Raw genomic sequence first — 18324 nt, 5'->3', positions numbered from 1 at the left:
TCTGATAGTATGGCTGATGTGATTAGGCCCTACAATGGTGTCCCCTGAATAGATATGTGGACACAGTTGGCAACGGGCTTTGTTGCAAGGATAGGTTCCTGGGTTAGTGGTTCTGTTGTGTGGTTGCTGGTGAGTATTTGCTTCAGATTGGGGGGCAGTCTGTAAGCAAGGACTGGCCTGTCTCCCAAGATCTGTGAGAGTGATGGGTCGTCCTTCAGGATAGGTTGTAGATCCTTGATGATGCGTTGGAGAGGTTTTAGTTGGGGGCTGAAGGTGATGGCTAGTGGCATTCTGTTATTTTCTTTGTTGGGCCTGTCCTGTAGTAGGTGACTTCTGGGTACTCTTCTGGCTCTGTCAATCTGTTTCTTCACTTCAGCAGGTGGGTATTGTAGTTGTAAGAACGCTTGATAGAGATCTTGTAGGTGTTTGTCTCTGTCTGAGGGGTTGGAGCAAAGGCGGTTGTATCATAGAGCTTGGCTGTAGACAATGGATCGTGTGGTGTGATCTGGGTGAAAGCTGGAGGCATGTAGGTAGGAATAGCAGTCAGTAGGTTTCCGGTATAGGGTGGTGTTTATGTGACCATCGCTTATTAGCACCGTAGTGTCCAGGAAGTGGATTTCTTGTGTGGACTGGTCCAGGCTGAGGTTGCTGGAGGGATGGAAATTGTTGAAATCATGGTGGAATTCTTCAAGGGCTTCTTTTCCATGGGTCCAGATGATGACGATGTCATCAATGTAGACATCTTCATACAGACTGCATAATCATAACCAGCAAACTACAACCTTTCCATAGACACCCCATCTGACCTCCTCTGTACAAGATCTGGTGAAACCATAGGACCCTGGTTGCAAAAATGATCTATAACATCATAGTAACATTTAAGATTACTGGAATTGAGAGTAGAGAAAAATATTTCTTTGTTCAACATATATACTACACACACATTTGACAGCCCTGTATGTGTAGTTTTATTTTCCCCCAGCATAGTTAGTTTCCTCTTTTGCTTGAGTAGGAGTTTCACACAGCAACTGGAAAGAACAAACAAATGTAAACTCTCTTTTTTGTTTTTTATTTTTAAAACACTACTAGATTTCAAATTGACTGTGCTTCTTTTAGCATACCTGGCTCTCTCCCCTCCCTTCTGACCAAACACCCGAATGGAACTGCACACATATTCTTATTCCTTCCCCTTAACCAGTGATCCATGTTCAGTCTGTCACTCCATCACCTCTCATCCACACTTGGATGTTGGAAAGTTCCTCAATTATAAACCTTATTTGCAAATGGTAAACATACTTCACCCCCTTAAACCTAATAAGGTATCAGCCCCAACACTTGCTATGTATGGTGTTTTTTCCTATTCACCAACATCACTGCAGTTATGTCCGTACGGAGCTTCAGAGATCAAGCTCCTAGGCCTTGTCTACGCTAAAGGGAAAAGTCAATCTAAGCTACGCAATTTGAGTTATATGAATAGCATAACTCAAATTGACATCGCTTAGATCTACTTACCGTGGGGACCACACTACGCAACGTCGACAGGTGACGCTTTCCCGTCAACTCCCCTTACTCTTTTCGATCAGGTGGAGTACAGGAGTCGAACAGGTCTTCACTAGACCTGCTAAATCAACCGCCGATGCACCGATTGCCACAGCATTGATCCTTTGGTAAATGTAGACAAGCCCTTAGTCAAGCTCCATTCTTGACAGACAATGGGAAAGACAAGTGACCAAAGAATCTGGGTCTAGATGTTATCAGCATGTCAATGGTACTGCAGCCCAAACCATCTCGCTGTCTCCAGTAGTGGTCTCACATATACATTTTACAGGCACAATGATGATAAAACCCAGCAATACTTCAAATGAGAAAGTTCTCATGCAGATAAGCAATATCCAAATACCAACCTCTTAACAAAATTGTCAGTGTATTTTGATTTAATGACATACGAGGCAGAATAAAATCTATATTATTCTCCTATACCTGTATTAGCTTTGTACTGCTGACACTTGTTACAATTTTTGCCTTTTGTGAAAGCTATATTAATATAGGGGAAAGATATAGAGCAAAAATGATACTATTTTAAAGTTTTGGATTTTTTTAAACCATAAAAGTCAGGGCTTGAAAAATGTATTATTGCACACCTACACGTTCAAAGACCAAGCCTACTAGCCCCAGTGAAAAATAGTTAGGCCTTCATCTAAACCATTCTAGCCATAACCCCGGCAATTTACAGGAATAACACTGTGCACTGTATTTACCTGTAACTTGTTACATTATGAAAATATATTAACTAGTAAAACGACTATCTTCTTACCCTTTCTGGCTTCATTTCACAGTCTCTTTTAATTTCTATCATAGACCATGGCATATTTTTTCTGAATTGTTTCAGTGTCTGTTTCCTTTTCATCTTCTTCCCAACCAACCTCTTACATCCTTTCCCTCTCCTTTTCTGTACACTGTAATCTCTATCTCCTACATTGTTCCCCCACCATCTCTCTCTTTCAGTACCCTATTTCTCTTTTCTAATGACAGGTTTCAGAGTAGCAGCCATGTTAGTCTGTATACACAAAAAGGAGTACTTGTGGCACCAATAAATTTGTTAGTCTCCAAGGTGCCACAAGTGCTCCTTTTCTTCTCTTTTCTAACTTATCCTATCAGCATCTCTCTCCGTCTTACTTGCACACTCACCCCAACCACATCCTAATCACAGATACACACACTCACTCACCCTCACCCCTTTGAATATAAAGCTTGAAAAATTCACCAGATACTTAACAGCCAGAGGGCTAAAAGGGGGGACTAAACTAAGATGAAGGACCCAGTTTTCCAAGATGAGAAGCCAGGCCACTAACGAACAACTGGGAAACAGAAGGTACTAATATTGCTAGCAGGGTGCTGTCACTGGATTCTACTTGAGGCTCCATTTTATTCTTCACCACCTAGTAAGTGTCTAATAAATTTGAAGACTCAAATCACCTCTGGCTGCTGAAGCAGAGCATTCTCTCTCTTGCATACCACTGCCCTCTTCCCCAACCCAATACCACCTGTGTCCACCTCTGCCACTCCTCAGAGCTCTCCCAAGCGGAGCCAAAATAAAATTGACCTAATTCTTGTCAGTTTGACTAATACCACAGGGTTCTCATTAACATCTGTCTCAGAGTAGCAACCGTGTTCGTCTGTATTCGCAAAAAAGAAAAAGGAGTACTTGTGGCACCTTAGAGACTAACAAATTTATTTGAGCATAAGCTTTCATGAACTACAGCTCATCTGTAGCTCACGAAAGCTTATGTTCAAATAAATTTGTTAATCTCTAAGGTGCCACAAGTATTACTTTTCTTTTTTTATTAATATCTGTGAAAACACACAACTGTCCTCGGTTTTTACTCTGCAGAATAGGAAATCTCTGGCTGGAAGCACAAGTACTGGAGCCATCTGGCTACAGTCCACAGAGCCTTGCATCCGATGAAGTGAGCTGTAGCTCACGAAAGCTTATGCTCAAATAAATTTGTTAGTCTCTAAGGTGCCACAAGTCCTCCTTTTCTTTTCACAGAGCCTTAGTTTACCCTTCTTAAGTTTTCTTTACAAACAGGCAACCTAGAAGATTAACTCTCTCTTTGAATGAAAGCTTAGATTCAGCAGAAGTCAAAGAGCTCACCCAGGAAAGCTGGAAAACTACAAAGTTATTTACAATATGTAAAATGAACTGCCTTGTTCTTAACAATATACGTGGAGAAATGTGCCTGAAATCAGACAATGCTAAAACCTTTTCAGCATTTAAAACAACTAGAGAATTTTACACTAGGTCCTTGTTCTAGCACAGTGCCTAAAACCCTCACTATTAGCAAGACCAGAAGCATTGTTGGGTCTGAAGATCCCCGTATGTTGCTTCAAATGGGAAAGGTTCGCCATTGTTGCTTTCCTGTTATTGTTACAAACTGAAAGCCTTCGTGCCAGGGAAACCGCTTTCTTCATAAACTATCCAGAAATAAAAATACACTAATCTAAGCCTGTCAACAGACACCGCCTGCTTCAAAAGAAATGTATGGAGCCTTAAGAAACATTCCAACAATCCCATTCCCTTTGTCTCAGAGACCTACCCAGGTATCCCAGCTGCTGCCCGTGTCTCATCTTTCAGCAGTGACCCTGTGCCACTCAGCCGATCCTGCCGGCGTTGGTAAAGCTTAGAGGACGCCAGCCCCCGAAGTCTCATGCCAGCCATAGCACCAAATACCACTGTGAAGGGGAGTGCAGAAAGACAACCGGAGAGAACAGAAGCACTGAAATTTCAGTGAGTCACTTTCCTTCTGGGAGTTTCGATTAGTTCTCAGAAGTGCTAATTCAGGACAGACAGAATCCTGCCCAAGTGCTGCTTCTTACACATTATCTGCCATTCTGTTACAGTTCTAACAAACCAGATTCTTTCTTTCCTGTATCCCACTGGTATGGCCCACAGAAGCCAGTGGATAGGATCAGCACCAGAGATTAATTCTGTGTCAGATCTGCATACTGAATCTACACATGCTCCATTTTCCAAGAGATGAATTTAAAAATCTCATTCTTCAAGTAACTCATCCACTTAAACCAATAAAGCTTCTCAGTCAAACCAGAACAGAACAACAGTAGAAATGCAAAAGAGGTCAGTGATGTCCGAGCAAAGAACTCAGTCCTTTTCTGCAGACTAATATCAGATCCTGGCTACACTAAGTTTGGTCCCCTGAAAGATGGTGCATCATACAATACGAGATATGTATGATGTATGTACGATGTTGCAATCAGCAGAACCCTTCACTCCATGTTGATAAAGCATACCCCCAACAGGGAAAGCATGAAGATTCTTTCTCTCTAGATACACTGCAGTCTGCAAGAATTGCATTCCATGCAAGATCAGGAAGCTGAGAAAAAGAACATACTTTACATTCCAGCCTCCAGAGCACTCACTCTGCTGAAAACTGAGCAGGGTTTCAGTCAGGCGCCCACCCTTTACACCACTCCTGCCTCCCACCCTCTAGAGGAAGAGAGGATCACATTACACAAATGGCTCTAAGTAAAAAAAAAAAAATTCTGAGACTACAAAAGTCGATTCCTTAAAGGAACAAAAAAAACCCAGAGTAGAGGATGACAGGAACATCCAGGCTAGAATATCATCACATCTGAAGAAGCACAGTCCAAGAAAACCAATCCAAGGGCCATTATAATCCATGGTTTATTTATTTTACAATAAATTATGAAGGCAAAAAAAAGGAGATTTTCAAGTCAGTAATGAAATATTACATATCATATCTACAGTCTGAAAAGCTCTTGAAATAATATAATGAGAGGATTCAGAATAGGAGCCGTGTTAGTCTGTATTTGCAAAAAGAAAAGGAGTACTTGTGGCACCTTAGAGATTAACAAATTTATTTGAGCATAAGCTTTCGTGAGCTACAGCTCACTTCATTGGATGCATTCAGTGGAAAATAGAGTCGGGAGATTTATATACATAGAGAACATGAAACAATGGGTGTTACCATACACACTGTAACAAGAGTGATCACTTAAGGTGAGCTATTACCAGCTGGAGAGCGGGGGGGGGGCAGGGGGGGAGGGAGAGGAGAGGGAGAGAAACTTTTGTAGTGATAGGTTTCAGAGTAGCAGCCGTGTTAGTCTGTATTCGCAAAAAGAAAAGGAGGACTTGTGGCACCTTAGAGACTAACAAATTTATTAGAGCATAAGCTTTCGTGAGCTACAGCTCACTTCATCGGATGCTTATGCTCTAATAAATTTGTTAGTCTCTAAGGTGCCACAAGTCCTCCTTTTCTTTTTGTAGTGATAGCTCATTTAGCTCACCTTAAGTGATCACTCTTGTTACAGTGTGAGTGGTAACACCCATTGTTTCATGTTCTCTATGTAAATAAATCTCCCCACTGTATTTTCCACTGAATGCATCCAATGAAGGGAGCTGTAGCTCACAAAAGCTTATGCTCAAATAAATTTGTTAGTCTCTAAGGTGCCACAAGTACTCCTTTTCTTTTTTATAATGAGAGGAATGATTTTCATAACTGTTTAACAGGGAATGACCAACAGTGGTCCCTTCTGACATTAAAATTTATGACAGAAATAGTTTATACTGTAATCAAAAAAAAAAAACCAAAAAAAAACCAGGCAGAGATGAAGAACATCATTGTTTCAAAGAGAAGAAAGCAGCAGCATCCTCACCTTTAGTTCCTCCTACCTTTCCTCAAGTGTTTCAGTCTGCCTGCAAAGAATTTTTTTTTAAATTGCACTTGTGCTTTTTTTTATATTATTTTACTTCTTTATGGTGTATAATGAGGACCTGATTTTTTTTAATTTTCAAAATTATGTTTTCTGCTTGCTTTTAACTTTAGAAATATCAAGTATGCCAGCTCTAATCTTCCCTGGTATTGTTGAGGGATCTCCTAGGAATGTCTTGGGAGGATGAATGTAGTTACAGCTGTTACCTTTAATTGAGGGTGAAAATGTCAAATAATTAACAAGTGTGTTCTTTTTTCAAAATGTTAAAATCCACTTAACTTTAAGACTAATCAACATGTTTTAGAACAGTCTGACTAAAAATCCCTTTCACACTATCACTATTTCTCTGGCACACCAGTCATCACAATCTTTCACACTAGACAGGACCTGAACATCTAATGTAAAAAACAAATGGCGGCGGGGGGAGAGACGCTTTCAAAATGAACTAAACTGTTATTTAAATAATGTTTTTAAAAAAAGCTTTTGGGCTCTCTTTATACCTCACAGGCTAAAAAGAGCCCCAGCCCAGTTCTCCAGCACCCCCACATCTGCAAGACACCTTCAAGAGACAGGACTGATGTCAAAACCTTATTAACAAATCACTGTCTGAGACTAAACTAAAAAGAAGGTTGCCACACTTCTCTTAGGCATAGATGAGTAGCTCCAAAGAGAAGCAGCTCAATGATGTCCGATAAATCTCTAAGGACTTTCCAGTGAGTTCAATTTTACTCAGTTAGCCTCAGAGGGCATGTTTAGATAGAAAGATAAAAATAAGATTTATTTAAAAACGCATTTTTCAACCCAGAAGACTAAGAGTGGTTGTTCATAATTCAGACAGACAAGCTCTGCATAGGTGCTCATTTGTGGTCACAACTCTTCTTGTAATTACTGAGGCTTGCTCTACACTACTAATTTATGCCAGTATAACTGTGTCGCTCAGGGGTGTGGAAAATCCATACCCCTGAGCAATGTAGTTAAATTGATATAACCCCAGTGTAGACAGTGCTATGTCAAGGTGAAGGCTTCTCCCTTTGACATAGCTTCCACCTCTCAGGTAAGTGGAGTACCTACATCAATGGGAACAGCTCTTCCATCTGCATAGGTAATATCTTCACTGCTGCTGTAGCTCTATAAGTATAGTCAAGCCCTGACATTTGTACTCCATCTTCCCGATCACACTCCAACTCATTTTACTTGCAATCATAAAGAGAATCACCATAAAGAAAATCACATGCACAGTAATATCTCCTTTTCCTTGTTAATTAAAAAGCCTGTGGACAGATGCTGGCCTACTGAAATACTTTCATGGAAAGTAATATACTCCCTGCTTCTTATCTTAACTGGATTAGGGAGAATCAATGAGCATATCTGTAAATGCAGCTGCTCTTTTTTTTTTTTTTTTTTTTTTGTTGACTGCAGGAAGTACAGAGGAGTATCCAAATCCCAATGGGGCTCAAGTAAAATGATGACAAAGATAATGTACTAATACTAATTATACTAATAACACAGACCAATAATAACGCATGCACTAAGGACCTTTTCCTAGACCTTGTCTGCAGTTGAAAATATGTGTACATGCTTTTCTGTATTGATGTAGTTTCAATAACAAAAGCTATACTACAAAGAGAACACAGGCATTTTTACCTGTACGTTTTCTAACCTAAAACCACAGTACTAAAAACAAGAGACAAACCTATTTTCCAGTCTATTTACTTTGTGCATTTGACAGCACTTTGCTTATTGTCAGTTTCACTGTTTTTCCTTTTGTTGGAGTGTTTCATTGTTTCTCTTTCATACAGCATCCAGAGAGGAAAAACAAATAAAAGAGGGGAAAGTGATTGAGAAACCATAAAAATTATAAGGGAATACAAGGGTAAGAAAAGTACCTGAAGCCATATAACACTTTTTTTTTTTTTTTTTGAAAACTGACCAGATTTCTTGTATACGGTGTCCCTTTAAAGACAAAACTTCATCAGGCAAATGGTATTCTTTGCTTTTGCTAGCCCTTTCAGAGGTTGCTTAAAACACATTTCATTATACTTTATATGTACATAGCATTTTTCACCCGAGATTCTCAAATTGCTTTACAAGTTTTAATTACGAGATTTCATTTTGCTTTAAACAAACTAAACTATAAAGAAAACAGGTTTCTCCAGTCTCTCTCTGTTCTAGTACATTAGGATGTTACTTGTAACAGTAGCTGGTATTTTCGGCCAAAAGCGATTTTTAAATTGACCATACCCTTTTAAACTTCACACTGTTCACAGATCGGAATCTGTGAACAAATCTGACTGCCACTGATTAACTAAATGACTTCACTTCTCAGTGCTGTGGTTTAGTAATCTATAAAATGATATAGCAACTAATTAGGATTATACTCATTTTACAGATTAGTAAACCAAGGCAATGAGAAGTGGAGTCATTTAGTTATCAGTTTTCAGAGTAGCAGCCATGTTAGTCTGTATTTGCAAAAAGAAAAGGAGTACTTGTGGCACCTTAGAGACTAACAAATGCTCAAATAAATTTGTTAGTCTCTAAGGTGCCACAAGTACTCCTTTTCTTTTTAGTTATCAGTGGCAATCAAGATCATTATTCACATATTCCAATTTACCAACCCCAGTTATCTTTTTTCTTCTAATGATCCCAAATCCCAAAAATCTTTTGCATTCTCTGTTTCAGCCCAGACCCTCCCACACTGTAATAAATAAGTGTAATATTTAAAAATGCATTGTTCAATATACAACCAAAGCAGTCATTTACATTTGATACTTTCACATTAAAAACCACACTTATTTATATTACTGAAACATATAGGAGGTCCTATTATAAACCAGGACTCTACTGTGCTAGGCACTGTACAAACAGAGACTGTCCCTGCCCCAAAGAGATTACAGTTTAAGTAAAAGTACCATGTATACATTCTTATTGTAATTTTAATTAATTGGACATTCCCCTCATGCTACCTCCTACCCATGGGCATAGGGTAATTAAATAAACCTAATTACTGCAGCTAATTACATTCAGAAAGTTATCTTCACCACTAGAAGGGCTAAAACCATTTTTAACATGAAAATTCAGTTACTGGTTTTTTCCCCTCTGCAATGCTTTCTTTTCTATCTGTCTTAGGTATTGATATAGCACCAATAATCATGGAACCTAGACAGCAAGTTCTTTTGTATCCTCTTATTTGTGTTCTTTCTCCCTTTCTTTCCACTGTGTCAGCACTACCTCTTTCTCAGTCTGTTTAATTTCCTCTTTCTTCCAGTGTCACAGAACAAGATCATCCAATTTTTAAACCAAAAAGCCATTTATGGTATTTTCTTAGCTCCAGGTGTGTCCACACTGATCAGTACTATGTAGAAACTCAATTTTGGAACAGTTCATCTTGTTCTACAGTACTGGAATCCCAACAGCTCCAGAACTGAAAAAGATTGTAACTTGCTAGTACTATATATTCCAAAGAGACTAACTACTATTTTGCAAATGTCATTTGCAACACTTTGCCTTCAGTAGTAATGCAGTGTAGAGCAGAGGTTCTCAAACTGGGGGCAGAACATGGAATGTATTCTGGGGGGGTGTATGAGAAACTTTGGGATAAAAAAACAAAAAACTTACTGTACACATTCAGAGCTGGGAAGTTGGATCTCTGAAGGCAGCCACCCAGTTCTGAAGGCAGCACCACCATCAGCATCAGAGAAATAGGGGGACAATAAGATATGCCACCCTTACTTCTGCGCTGCTGCTGGTGGCAGCGCTGCCTTCAGAGGTGAGCACCAGGCCAGCAGCCGCCGCTCTCTACTCTGCCTTCAGAGCTGGGCAGCCAGAGAGCAGCAGCTACTGGCTGGGCACCGGGGGCAGGGGAACTACTACAGACACAAAGAAGTGGGGGCATGATCAAATAAGTTTGAAAACCACTACTCTAGAGCCGGGACTGTGAAGTTGTTTGCTGGGGGTTGGAAATCTTTCCTGTGTTCACCCAGGAGTCAATAATGCAAGAAGATGAGCAGACCTACTGACCTCTCACGTTTAAAATTAAGTTTATTCACTTCGCTGGACTGGAGCCAGAGTGCTCAGCACATTGAAAGATCAAGTCCCAACTTCATTATTCTTTTACTGAGAAAAAACCCTAGTTAACACAGAACCATAATAAATATTTGTCTTTGAGAAATTGTTCTATGGCAGAGGGAGCAATGGAAGCCATGAAGTTATACATTTTCACAACTGACAAGTTTTCCAGGTTAATTTTTTTTCAAAACATTGAACAATAGGGCACCCACATGTCTGTCTGCGCGCTTCACTATTTGGAGGTTTATGCCAAAACCCACTCTATATAAGAAATCCAAGAAATTAGCCATTTGTATGATCTTTGAGAGGGGAAGAAGTTAAAAATCCTACATTATTTTAGGGAACTACACACATTACAAAAAGAAAAGGAGTACTTGTGGCACCTTAGAGACTAACAAATTTATTTGAGCATAAGCTTTCGTGAGCTACAGCTCACTTCATCGGATGCATTCAGTGAGCTGTAGCTCACGAAAGCTTATGCTCAGATAAATTTGTTAGTCTCTAAGGTGCCACAAGTACTCCTTTTCTTTTTGCGAATACAGACTAACACGGCTGCTACTCTGAAACTGAAGAGTATGGCACTCCCCAAGTAACCCAAAAAAGAAACCCACAGAGTTTTATCAAATAGCACAAAGTAACTTCCCTTTTCCCTAAACTTGAATGATCCTTGCCTCATGTGGAACATATCATTTTAAACATTATCACATACTGTACCTAAATGACACAATCAGCTTGGCTCATAGTCTAAATTCTTCCCAGATTTACCTCCTCTTTCCCCAACCCCATTCAAGAGCTGGACAGATGCTCACCAACAATGACAGAATTTCTAACACTTTGAGCTTAATCTTCTCCTAAGGAAGTGGAATATATACACAACATGTCTGTGGTATATTCATATGTTACAAGAGCCAACACTGAGCCCATGAGGTAGCAGCAGCTGAGGTTCTGATAAAAAAAAAAAAAAAATCCCATTCTGTAACAGACTGCAGCAGCTAGTATATATACACCAAATACACCCACATAGCCATATCGGTCTATCATCATCCACTGTACAAACTATGAACATTTACCCACATTTTAGATATGAGCATGTGATAATTATTCACGATATTATTCTTTCCAGTATCTCCACAACGGGATAGGTACTCTACAAATCACAGAAGACACAATCCAAGTTTACACTCATGGCTTTCTCTATTCTTTGTACTTAAAAAATAAATTTCTCCAGACTCTCTTAACTGTTAGCTGTGAAAAGAAGTGATGGTTAAAAACCACTGCAATATAGTAGGGCTAAGGACACTAGGATTCAGTATGAAATAATTCCCACAATGCATTTTAGAAATTCATACTCATATTTTTCACCTTCAAAACACTTTGCAAACATAAGTTAACTCTCACAATAATCCTTTAAAGTAAGTTCTTCATTTTACAGAGGAGAAAATGCTGAAGACCAGCTACATAACTTGCCTAAATCCTCCCCAAATGTTAGAGCTGGGATTAGAACTACCAAGGGCTCAGGTTCTCATCTCATTTACACTAGTACAAATTTGCGGTAACTCTACTGACTGGTGAAAGTGAGAGGGGTACTGGGCTCAAGATGACAGGTTTCAGAGTAGCAGCCGTGTTAGTCTGTATTCGCAAAAAGAAAAGGAGGACTTGTGGCACCTTAGAGACTAACAAATTTATTAGAGCATAAGCTTTCGTGAGCTACAGCTCACTTCATCGGATGCATTTGGTGTGAAGTGAGCTGTAGCTCACAAAAGCTTATGCTCTAATAAATTCGTTAGTGTCTAAGGTGCCACAAGCCCTCAACAAATTTATTAGAGCATAAGCTTTCGTGAGCTACAGCTCACTTCTGTATTTTCCACCAAATGCATCCGATGAAGTGAGCTGTAGCTCACAAAAGCTTATGCTCAAATAAATGTGTTAGTCTCCAAGGTGCCACAAGTCCTCCTTTTCTTTTTGGGCTCAAGATGTTCATCTGTCAGTTCTGCGCTCAGAACACCGACCTCCAAGACTCAGGGCCAACTGGGCAGGGCCAGCTGCCCAGACCCAGAGCAGAAGGGCTCGCCGATGGCAGCATTTTATTGGAGGAAAGAGAACGGCATGGATAAATAAGTAACAACTGTGGATGACATAACTGCAATTCAGTCTCGGGCTTCATAACTGTGAGAGCGAAGCCCCAGTCACGGAGCCCCCCCGGAATTAAAGCTAGCTTCAGTTTAGACACTGCGGAGGTAGCGCTCGCTTTACAAATACAAACACAACCCTTCAGCTCCCCCCTCCTGCCCAGCTCTCCCGAACCCTGCACTTCCGATCCTTGCCTCGTTCCCCGGCCTCCTTCCCCACCCGCAGGGCACATTGAAGATCTTGGGCCCCATGAGCACACAGTACAGGGCGCATGTATCGACTTCTCCCGTTTCTGAAGAAGGCTCTCACCAAATGACACCCGCAATACCCCAGAGAGGCCAGCCGCCTGCAAGAGGACGGAAAGGCACTGGGCTCCTCCACCCCTGAGTTTGGCCCCTCACCACCCAGCGCAGCCCCTGCACAGCCCTCGGGTGCGCGCAGGCTGCGCTGCCTGGGTCCCGCCTGCGCGGCCGCCAGAGCCCAGGAACGCAGGCGACCGCCCCCTGGCCGCCCCCCCGGGAAACGGCCCAGCTCCCCGCGCGTTTACACAGGTGCAGCGCCGCTCACTACAGCGCAGCTCTTTCGGCGCGACCCTGAGGGCAGGGCGGGAAATCGGGGCCCGCTGGGAAGCTGGAGGGGGCGGCGAGCCAGGGCGCCCTCTGGCCCCTTCCCCCGGAGGGCGGGTCCCAGGCCCGGTCGCAGAGCCCCAGCCAGGCCGAGCCCCGCACACGGTTCCCCTGCCGCCCTCGGGTCCGCCCGGGGCGAGTGACCCCCCCCCCAGGGGGAGCGTCCCGCTTTCCATTACCTGCCCGTCATGGCGCCTCCTGGCCTGGCCCGGCCCGGGCTCCCAGGGGCTCGGAGGGGACCCAGCGCCGGACGCCGGCCGGAGAACGAGAGGGAGCCGGCGGCCAGCCCTGGAGAGAAACCCCGCCCTGGCCGGCAGCGGCCGCCCTCTGCCCCTCCTGGAGCCCCGTGTGGGCGGGAGCCGCCGCTCCGCTGGCTCCGGGGAGCGCCTCCAGCCCCGCACATACATTTCCTATAAAGGGAATGAAACGAGAAATGATGAAACGGCAGGGGCTGGACCCGCCTCCGCCACGGGAGAAACAGCCCAGGAGCCAAACCACCCCCATGATCACCCCCCTCCAGGAGAAGAGGAGACACCGCCCAGGAACCAGCCCACCCCCCAGGCACCCCCCCCCGCTCTGGAGAAAAGAGGAGACGCACCTCAGGAGCCAGCCCACCTCCCGGGATCAAACCTTCCCCAGGGAGCTGGGGAGACACCCCCAGGAACCAACTCCATCCCCGGGAGCCAGCCCACACACTGGGAACAACACCCCCCCCCAGGAGACAACCACCCGGAACCAAATGACGCTTAGGGATCGACCCCCCCCCACATCTTCCAGGAACCAAACCACCCTCTGGGAACAACACCCCCCCCCAGGAGACACCCCCCTTGGAACCAAATGACCTTCAGAGATCAAACCCCTCTCCCCCCAGGGAGACACCTCCAGGAACCAGCCACCCCCCAGGAACAACACCCCTCTGGGAGACACCCTCCAGAAAACAAACCACCCCCAGGGATCAACTCCACACCCTGCCCCCCCCCCAGACATCCCCAGGAACCAGCCCACCTGCTGGGAACAACACACACACCTCGCCCCCCGCACCAGGGAGACACCCTTCAGGAACCAAACCACCTTCAGGAACCAGCTTCCCCCCTGCCCCCGAGGGTGGCATCCCCAGGAACCTGCCCACACCCCGGGAACAATACCTCCCTGGGAGACACCTTCCAAGAACCAAACCATCTTCAGGGATTAACGCCCCCCCTCAGGGAGATACCCCCAGAACCAGCCCACCTCCAGGCAGAAGGGGACACCCCCCAGGAACCAGGCCCCTCCCAGGATTGACACCCCCCAGGAACCAGCCCACCTCCAGGGATTGACATCCCCAGGAACCAGCCCTCCCTCCAGGGATCAACCCCACCCAGGGGAGAAGGAGAGGTACCCACCAAAGATCAACCCGCCTCCAGGGATCAACCCCCTTGGGGGGAGACATCCCTCTAGGGGAGAAGTGAGATAAACCCAGGAATCAGACCCCACTACTGTGAGAGGAGAAACTGGGAACACAAAAACACAGCCAGCCCCAGGGATCAAACCAGTCCCCTGGCCCCCCTCAGTGAGGGGAGATGTGAGGAGAGTTCTCTCCCTGGGGGAACAGCGGCTCCCAGAGCCAATTCCATGCAGCCTGATCAGAGCTCTCTGCCCAGGGAAATATAGACCATATCTCTGGGGGTCTTCCCACATGCACCCCAAGGTGCTAAGCACAGAATCACAGTTCCCAAACTGTGCTTCATCCCCATCGTCTCCACTTAGTGACTGAAGATCTCTTCCTGTGGTCCATGCACAGAAGGGGTTTGAGAACCTAGCAGTAGGAGGTTGATGTGTGAGTCTGTGAGGGGATTTTGCCCTTCCAGAACTAAAAAATTGGAAAACAGGCAGAGTCCATCAGCTGCCATAATCCCGGCTTCTCTCCTCCAAGACGTCACCCATTTCCCAAAGTCAACTGATTCTGTACAAAGAGAATTGCGGTGCTGACATGGGTAATGACAGAGGCTCCCCTCCAAAGTTGCAAGTCTCCTGACTCCATCTCACAACTTTGAGAATCTAACTGTGTGGAGAATGCTGATTTGATAGCATTTTACACTCACTTTCCATAGGTGTAAGTGATTCAACACACTGTTTTCCCCAGGAATTGAAATTAGAGGGGGCGTTCGAATTTACAGGGAGAATTGGAAAATTACAAAACTGTCAACACGGCATGTAACTAGCTGACCACTGAGAGGAGGGATGGGGGAGTTCAGATGGGTGTAAGGAAATCAGGTCCACAGGATAAAGAGAAGACTGAGGGCATGTCTACACTACAAAATTATGTCGACCTAAGTATGTGGCATACAGTTGACACAGTAATTAAATCACTTTTACATGTCCACACTACGCTCCTTGTGCCGTCAGTGCACGTCCTCACTAGCAGTGCTTGCATTGATGGAGAGAACAGTGGACCGTGGATACCTATTTCACTATGCAACTCACCACGATCTATTTCAGGGTATTTTGGGAAGGTTTTGCAATGCCCCAGGGGGCTGAAATGAGTTGCAAAGGGGTGACTAGGAACATGATTTCAACGTCCCATAATGCAGTGTTCTCCATCCATAATTTTATCTGCATTCCATAACATTTTGCGCCTCTTTTCCAAATACCTGCAAACCCGTGCGTCCCTCCTCACTGTCCACCATCTGTCAGAAGCATGGATCCTGCACAGCTCTGCGCTATTGTGATGAGCGTTGTGAGAACAGGGCACTTTATCCTGCAGTATTTTTGTGGAGCATGACAATTCCTTAGAGACTAGATTGCTGTGGGACATAAAAAAAAACAATTCAAAGTTTTTGCCATTCATGGAGCAGCTGGAGATGCTGGAGCACTGGTTCTGGACCCAAGAAACAAGCATTGACTGGTAGGACCACATTATAATGCAGGTATGGGATGACGAGCAGTGGCTGTAGAACTTTCGGATGTACAAGGCCACATTCCTGGATGTGTGTGCGGAGTTCACCCCAGCCTTCCAGTGCAGTGACACCAAAATGACAGCTGCACTGACAGTGAAGAAGTGAGTGTTAATCCCTCTGTGGAAACTTGCACTGCCAGATTCCGAAGTCATCAGTCAGAGATCAATTTGGAGTTGGGAAATCCACATGGAAGTTGTTGTGATGCAGGTGTGGAGTGCCATTAAACACGTCCAGTTATGAAGGACTGTGACTCTGGGCAATGTGCAGGACATAGTGGATGTTTTGCAGCAATGGTGTTCCCAAACTGTGGTGGGGCAACAGATGGCACGCATATCCCTATTTTAGCACCAAACCACCTTCCCACGGAGTACATCAACAGAAAGAGCTGCTTTGCTATGGTCATACAAGCATTGGTGCATCACCGGGAGGATGCTTTACTGACATCAGTGTGGGCTGGTCAGGAAAGGCACATGACACTCATATCTTTATATGTTCAGAAAGTTGCAAGCAGGGATTTTATTTCCAGGCTGGTGGATTACCACTGAGGACATTGAAATGTCAATAGTGATCCTGGGAGACCCAGCCTACCCAGAGGCAGATTTACAGTAAAACACAGGGTGCCCTGGCATGGGGCCCCCCAATGACAGGGGGCCTTAGGGCCAGGCAGCTGCGGGGGCAGAAGCTTGGTCCTGCCAGCTGCTGGCGTCCTTCTACAGGCTCCGCACCCACTGGCAACCAAACTCCCCCCCCACCTCCTCACCCTGAGCGTACAGCGTTCCCACCCCTCCCCCTCCCAGCGCTTCCCCCACCACCAAACAGCTGTTTGTTGGCGCTCAGGTAATTCCAGGAGGGAGGGGGAAGGGCGGGGCTGCTGTGCGCTGGGGGAGGAGGCAGAGAAGCGGGGGCAGGGCCTTGGGGAAGTGGGTGATATCGGGGCAGGGTGGAGCAAAGATGGGGTCCCCACATTCCCCCTACGCATACCCCCCCAGTCCTCTGCCGTGAGCTATTCAGGGCAGGGAGCTGGGAGCACCCCCACAATTGCAGAGTCCTGCCCTGACTCCTGCACCCCCCTCACACACCCTTAGCCCCTGCCCTCTGTGACTCCTCCACCCCTCCACATCCCCACTCCCACCCCCAATGCCCTGACTCCTGCATCCCCCACACATCCCCACCCTGAGCACCAAACGGGAGCTCCTGCACCTCCCCCCACCACATTCCCACCTGCACCTCTCACACCAAATGGGAGCTGCCTCAGATAAGCACTCTACACCCCAACCCCGAGCCCTCTCCTGCATTCTAACTCCTAGCCAGACCCTGCACCGCAACCCCCAGCCCACTCCTGCACCCTAACTCCCTCCCAGACCCTGCATCCCCAGCTCTGACTCCTGCATCCCCCTCACACACACACAGCCCCTTGCCCTCCCTGACTCCTGCAGCCCCCTCACACACCCACAGCCCTGACTCCTGCACCCTGTCATACACACACAGCCCTGGCTCCTGCACCCTCTCACACACCCCCAGCCCTAACTCCTGCACCTCCTCCCACACCCCCAGCCCCCTGCCCTCCCTGACTCATGCAGCCCCCTCACACACCCACAGCCCCCTGCCCTCCCTGACTGCTGCACCCCCTCCCACACCCCCAGCCCTGACTCCTGCACCCCGTCACACACACCCCAGCCCTGACTCCTGCAGCCCCCTCACACACTCTCAGCCATAACTCCTGCACCCCTCCCACACACACAGCCACCTGCCCTCCCTGACTCCTGCAGACCCCTCACACACCCCCAGCCCTGACTCCTGCACCCCGTCACACACACCCCAGCCCTGACTCCTGCAGCCCCCTCACACACTCTCAGCCATAACTCCTGCACCCCTCCCACACACACAGCCCCCTGCCCTCCGACTCCTGCAGCCCCCTTACACACCCCCAGCCCCCTCACACGCCCCCAGCCCCTGCCTCCTGCAGCTCCCTCACACACCCCCAGCCCTGACTCCTGCACCCCCTCACACACACCCAGCCACCTGTCCTCCCTGGCTCCTGCTCCCCTCTCACCCCCCCAGCCCCAACCCTCCCTGACTCTTGCCCCCCCTGGTTCCCCACTTGCACCCTTCACACTAAACGGGAGCTGCCCCAGGTAAGCACTCCACACCCCAATCCCCTGCCCCTGCCCTGAGCCCCCTCCCTCACCTTAACACCTGGCCAGACCCTGCACCCCAACCCCCAGCCTGGTCCTGCACCCTAACTTCCTCCCATACCCTGCAACCTCATCCCTGAGCCCCCTCCCACACCCTAAGTCCTGGCCAGACCCCGCACC

At 46.1% G+C, this 18324-nt stretch overlaps 1 protein-coding gene across 3 annotated transcripts in view; it reads right to left on the bottom strand.

The window, feature by feature from the left end:
* Window positions 1-13495, bottom strand: part of LIMS2 (LIM zinc finger domain containing 2) — a 55710-nt gene extending 42215 nt beyond the window's left edge. The window contains exon 1 of one of the 3 annotated variants that reach the window (XM_038415952.2): window positions 13253-13495. In XM_038415952.2, the coding sequence (XP_038271880.1) occupies window positions 13253-13476 (224 nt within the window). In that variant the 5' untranslated portion in view covers window positions 13477-13495. Of the gene's footprint in view, window positions 1-4097; window positions 5021-13252 lie in introns of those variants that run through there. The other 2 variants (XM_038415951.2, XM_043492760.1) reach the window with 2 other exon arrangements.
* Window positions 13496-18324: the final 4829 nt, after the last annotated feature.

This window comes from Dermochelys coriacea, chromosome 9, assembly GCF_009764565.3.
Source record: "Dermochelys coriacea isolate rDerCor1 chromosome 9, rDerCor1.pri.v4, whole genome shotgun sequence".
NCBI classification, from domain to species: Eukaryota; Metazoa; Chordata; order Testudines; family Dermochelyidae; genus Dermochelys; species Dermochelys coriacea.
This window is presented reverse-complemented; position numbering and strand designations above follow the sequence as displayed.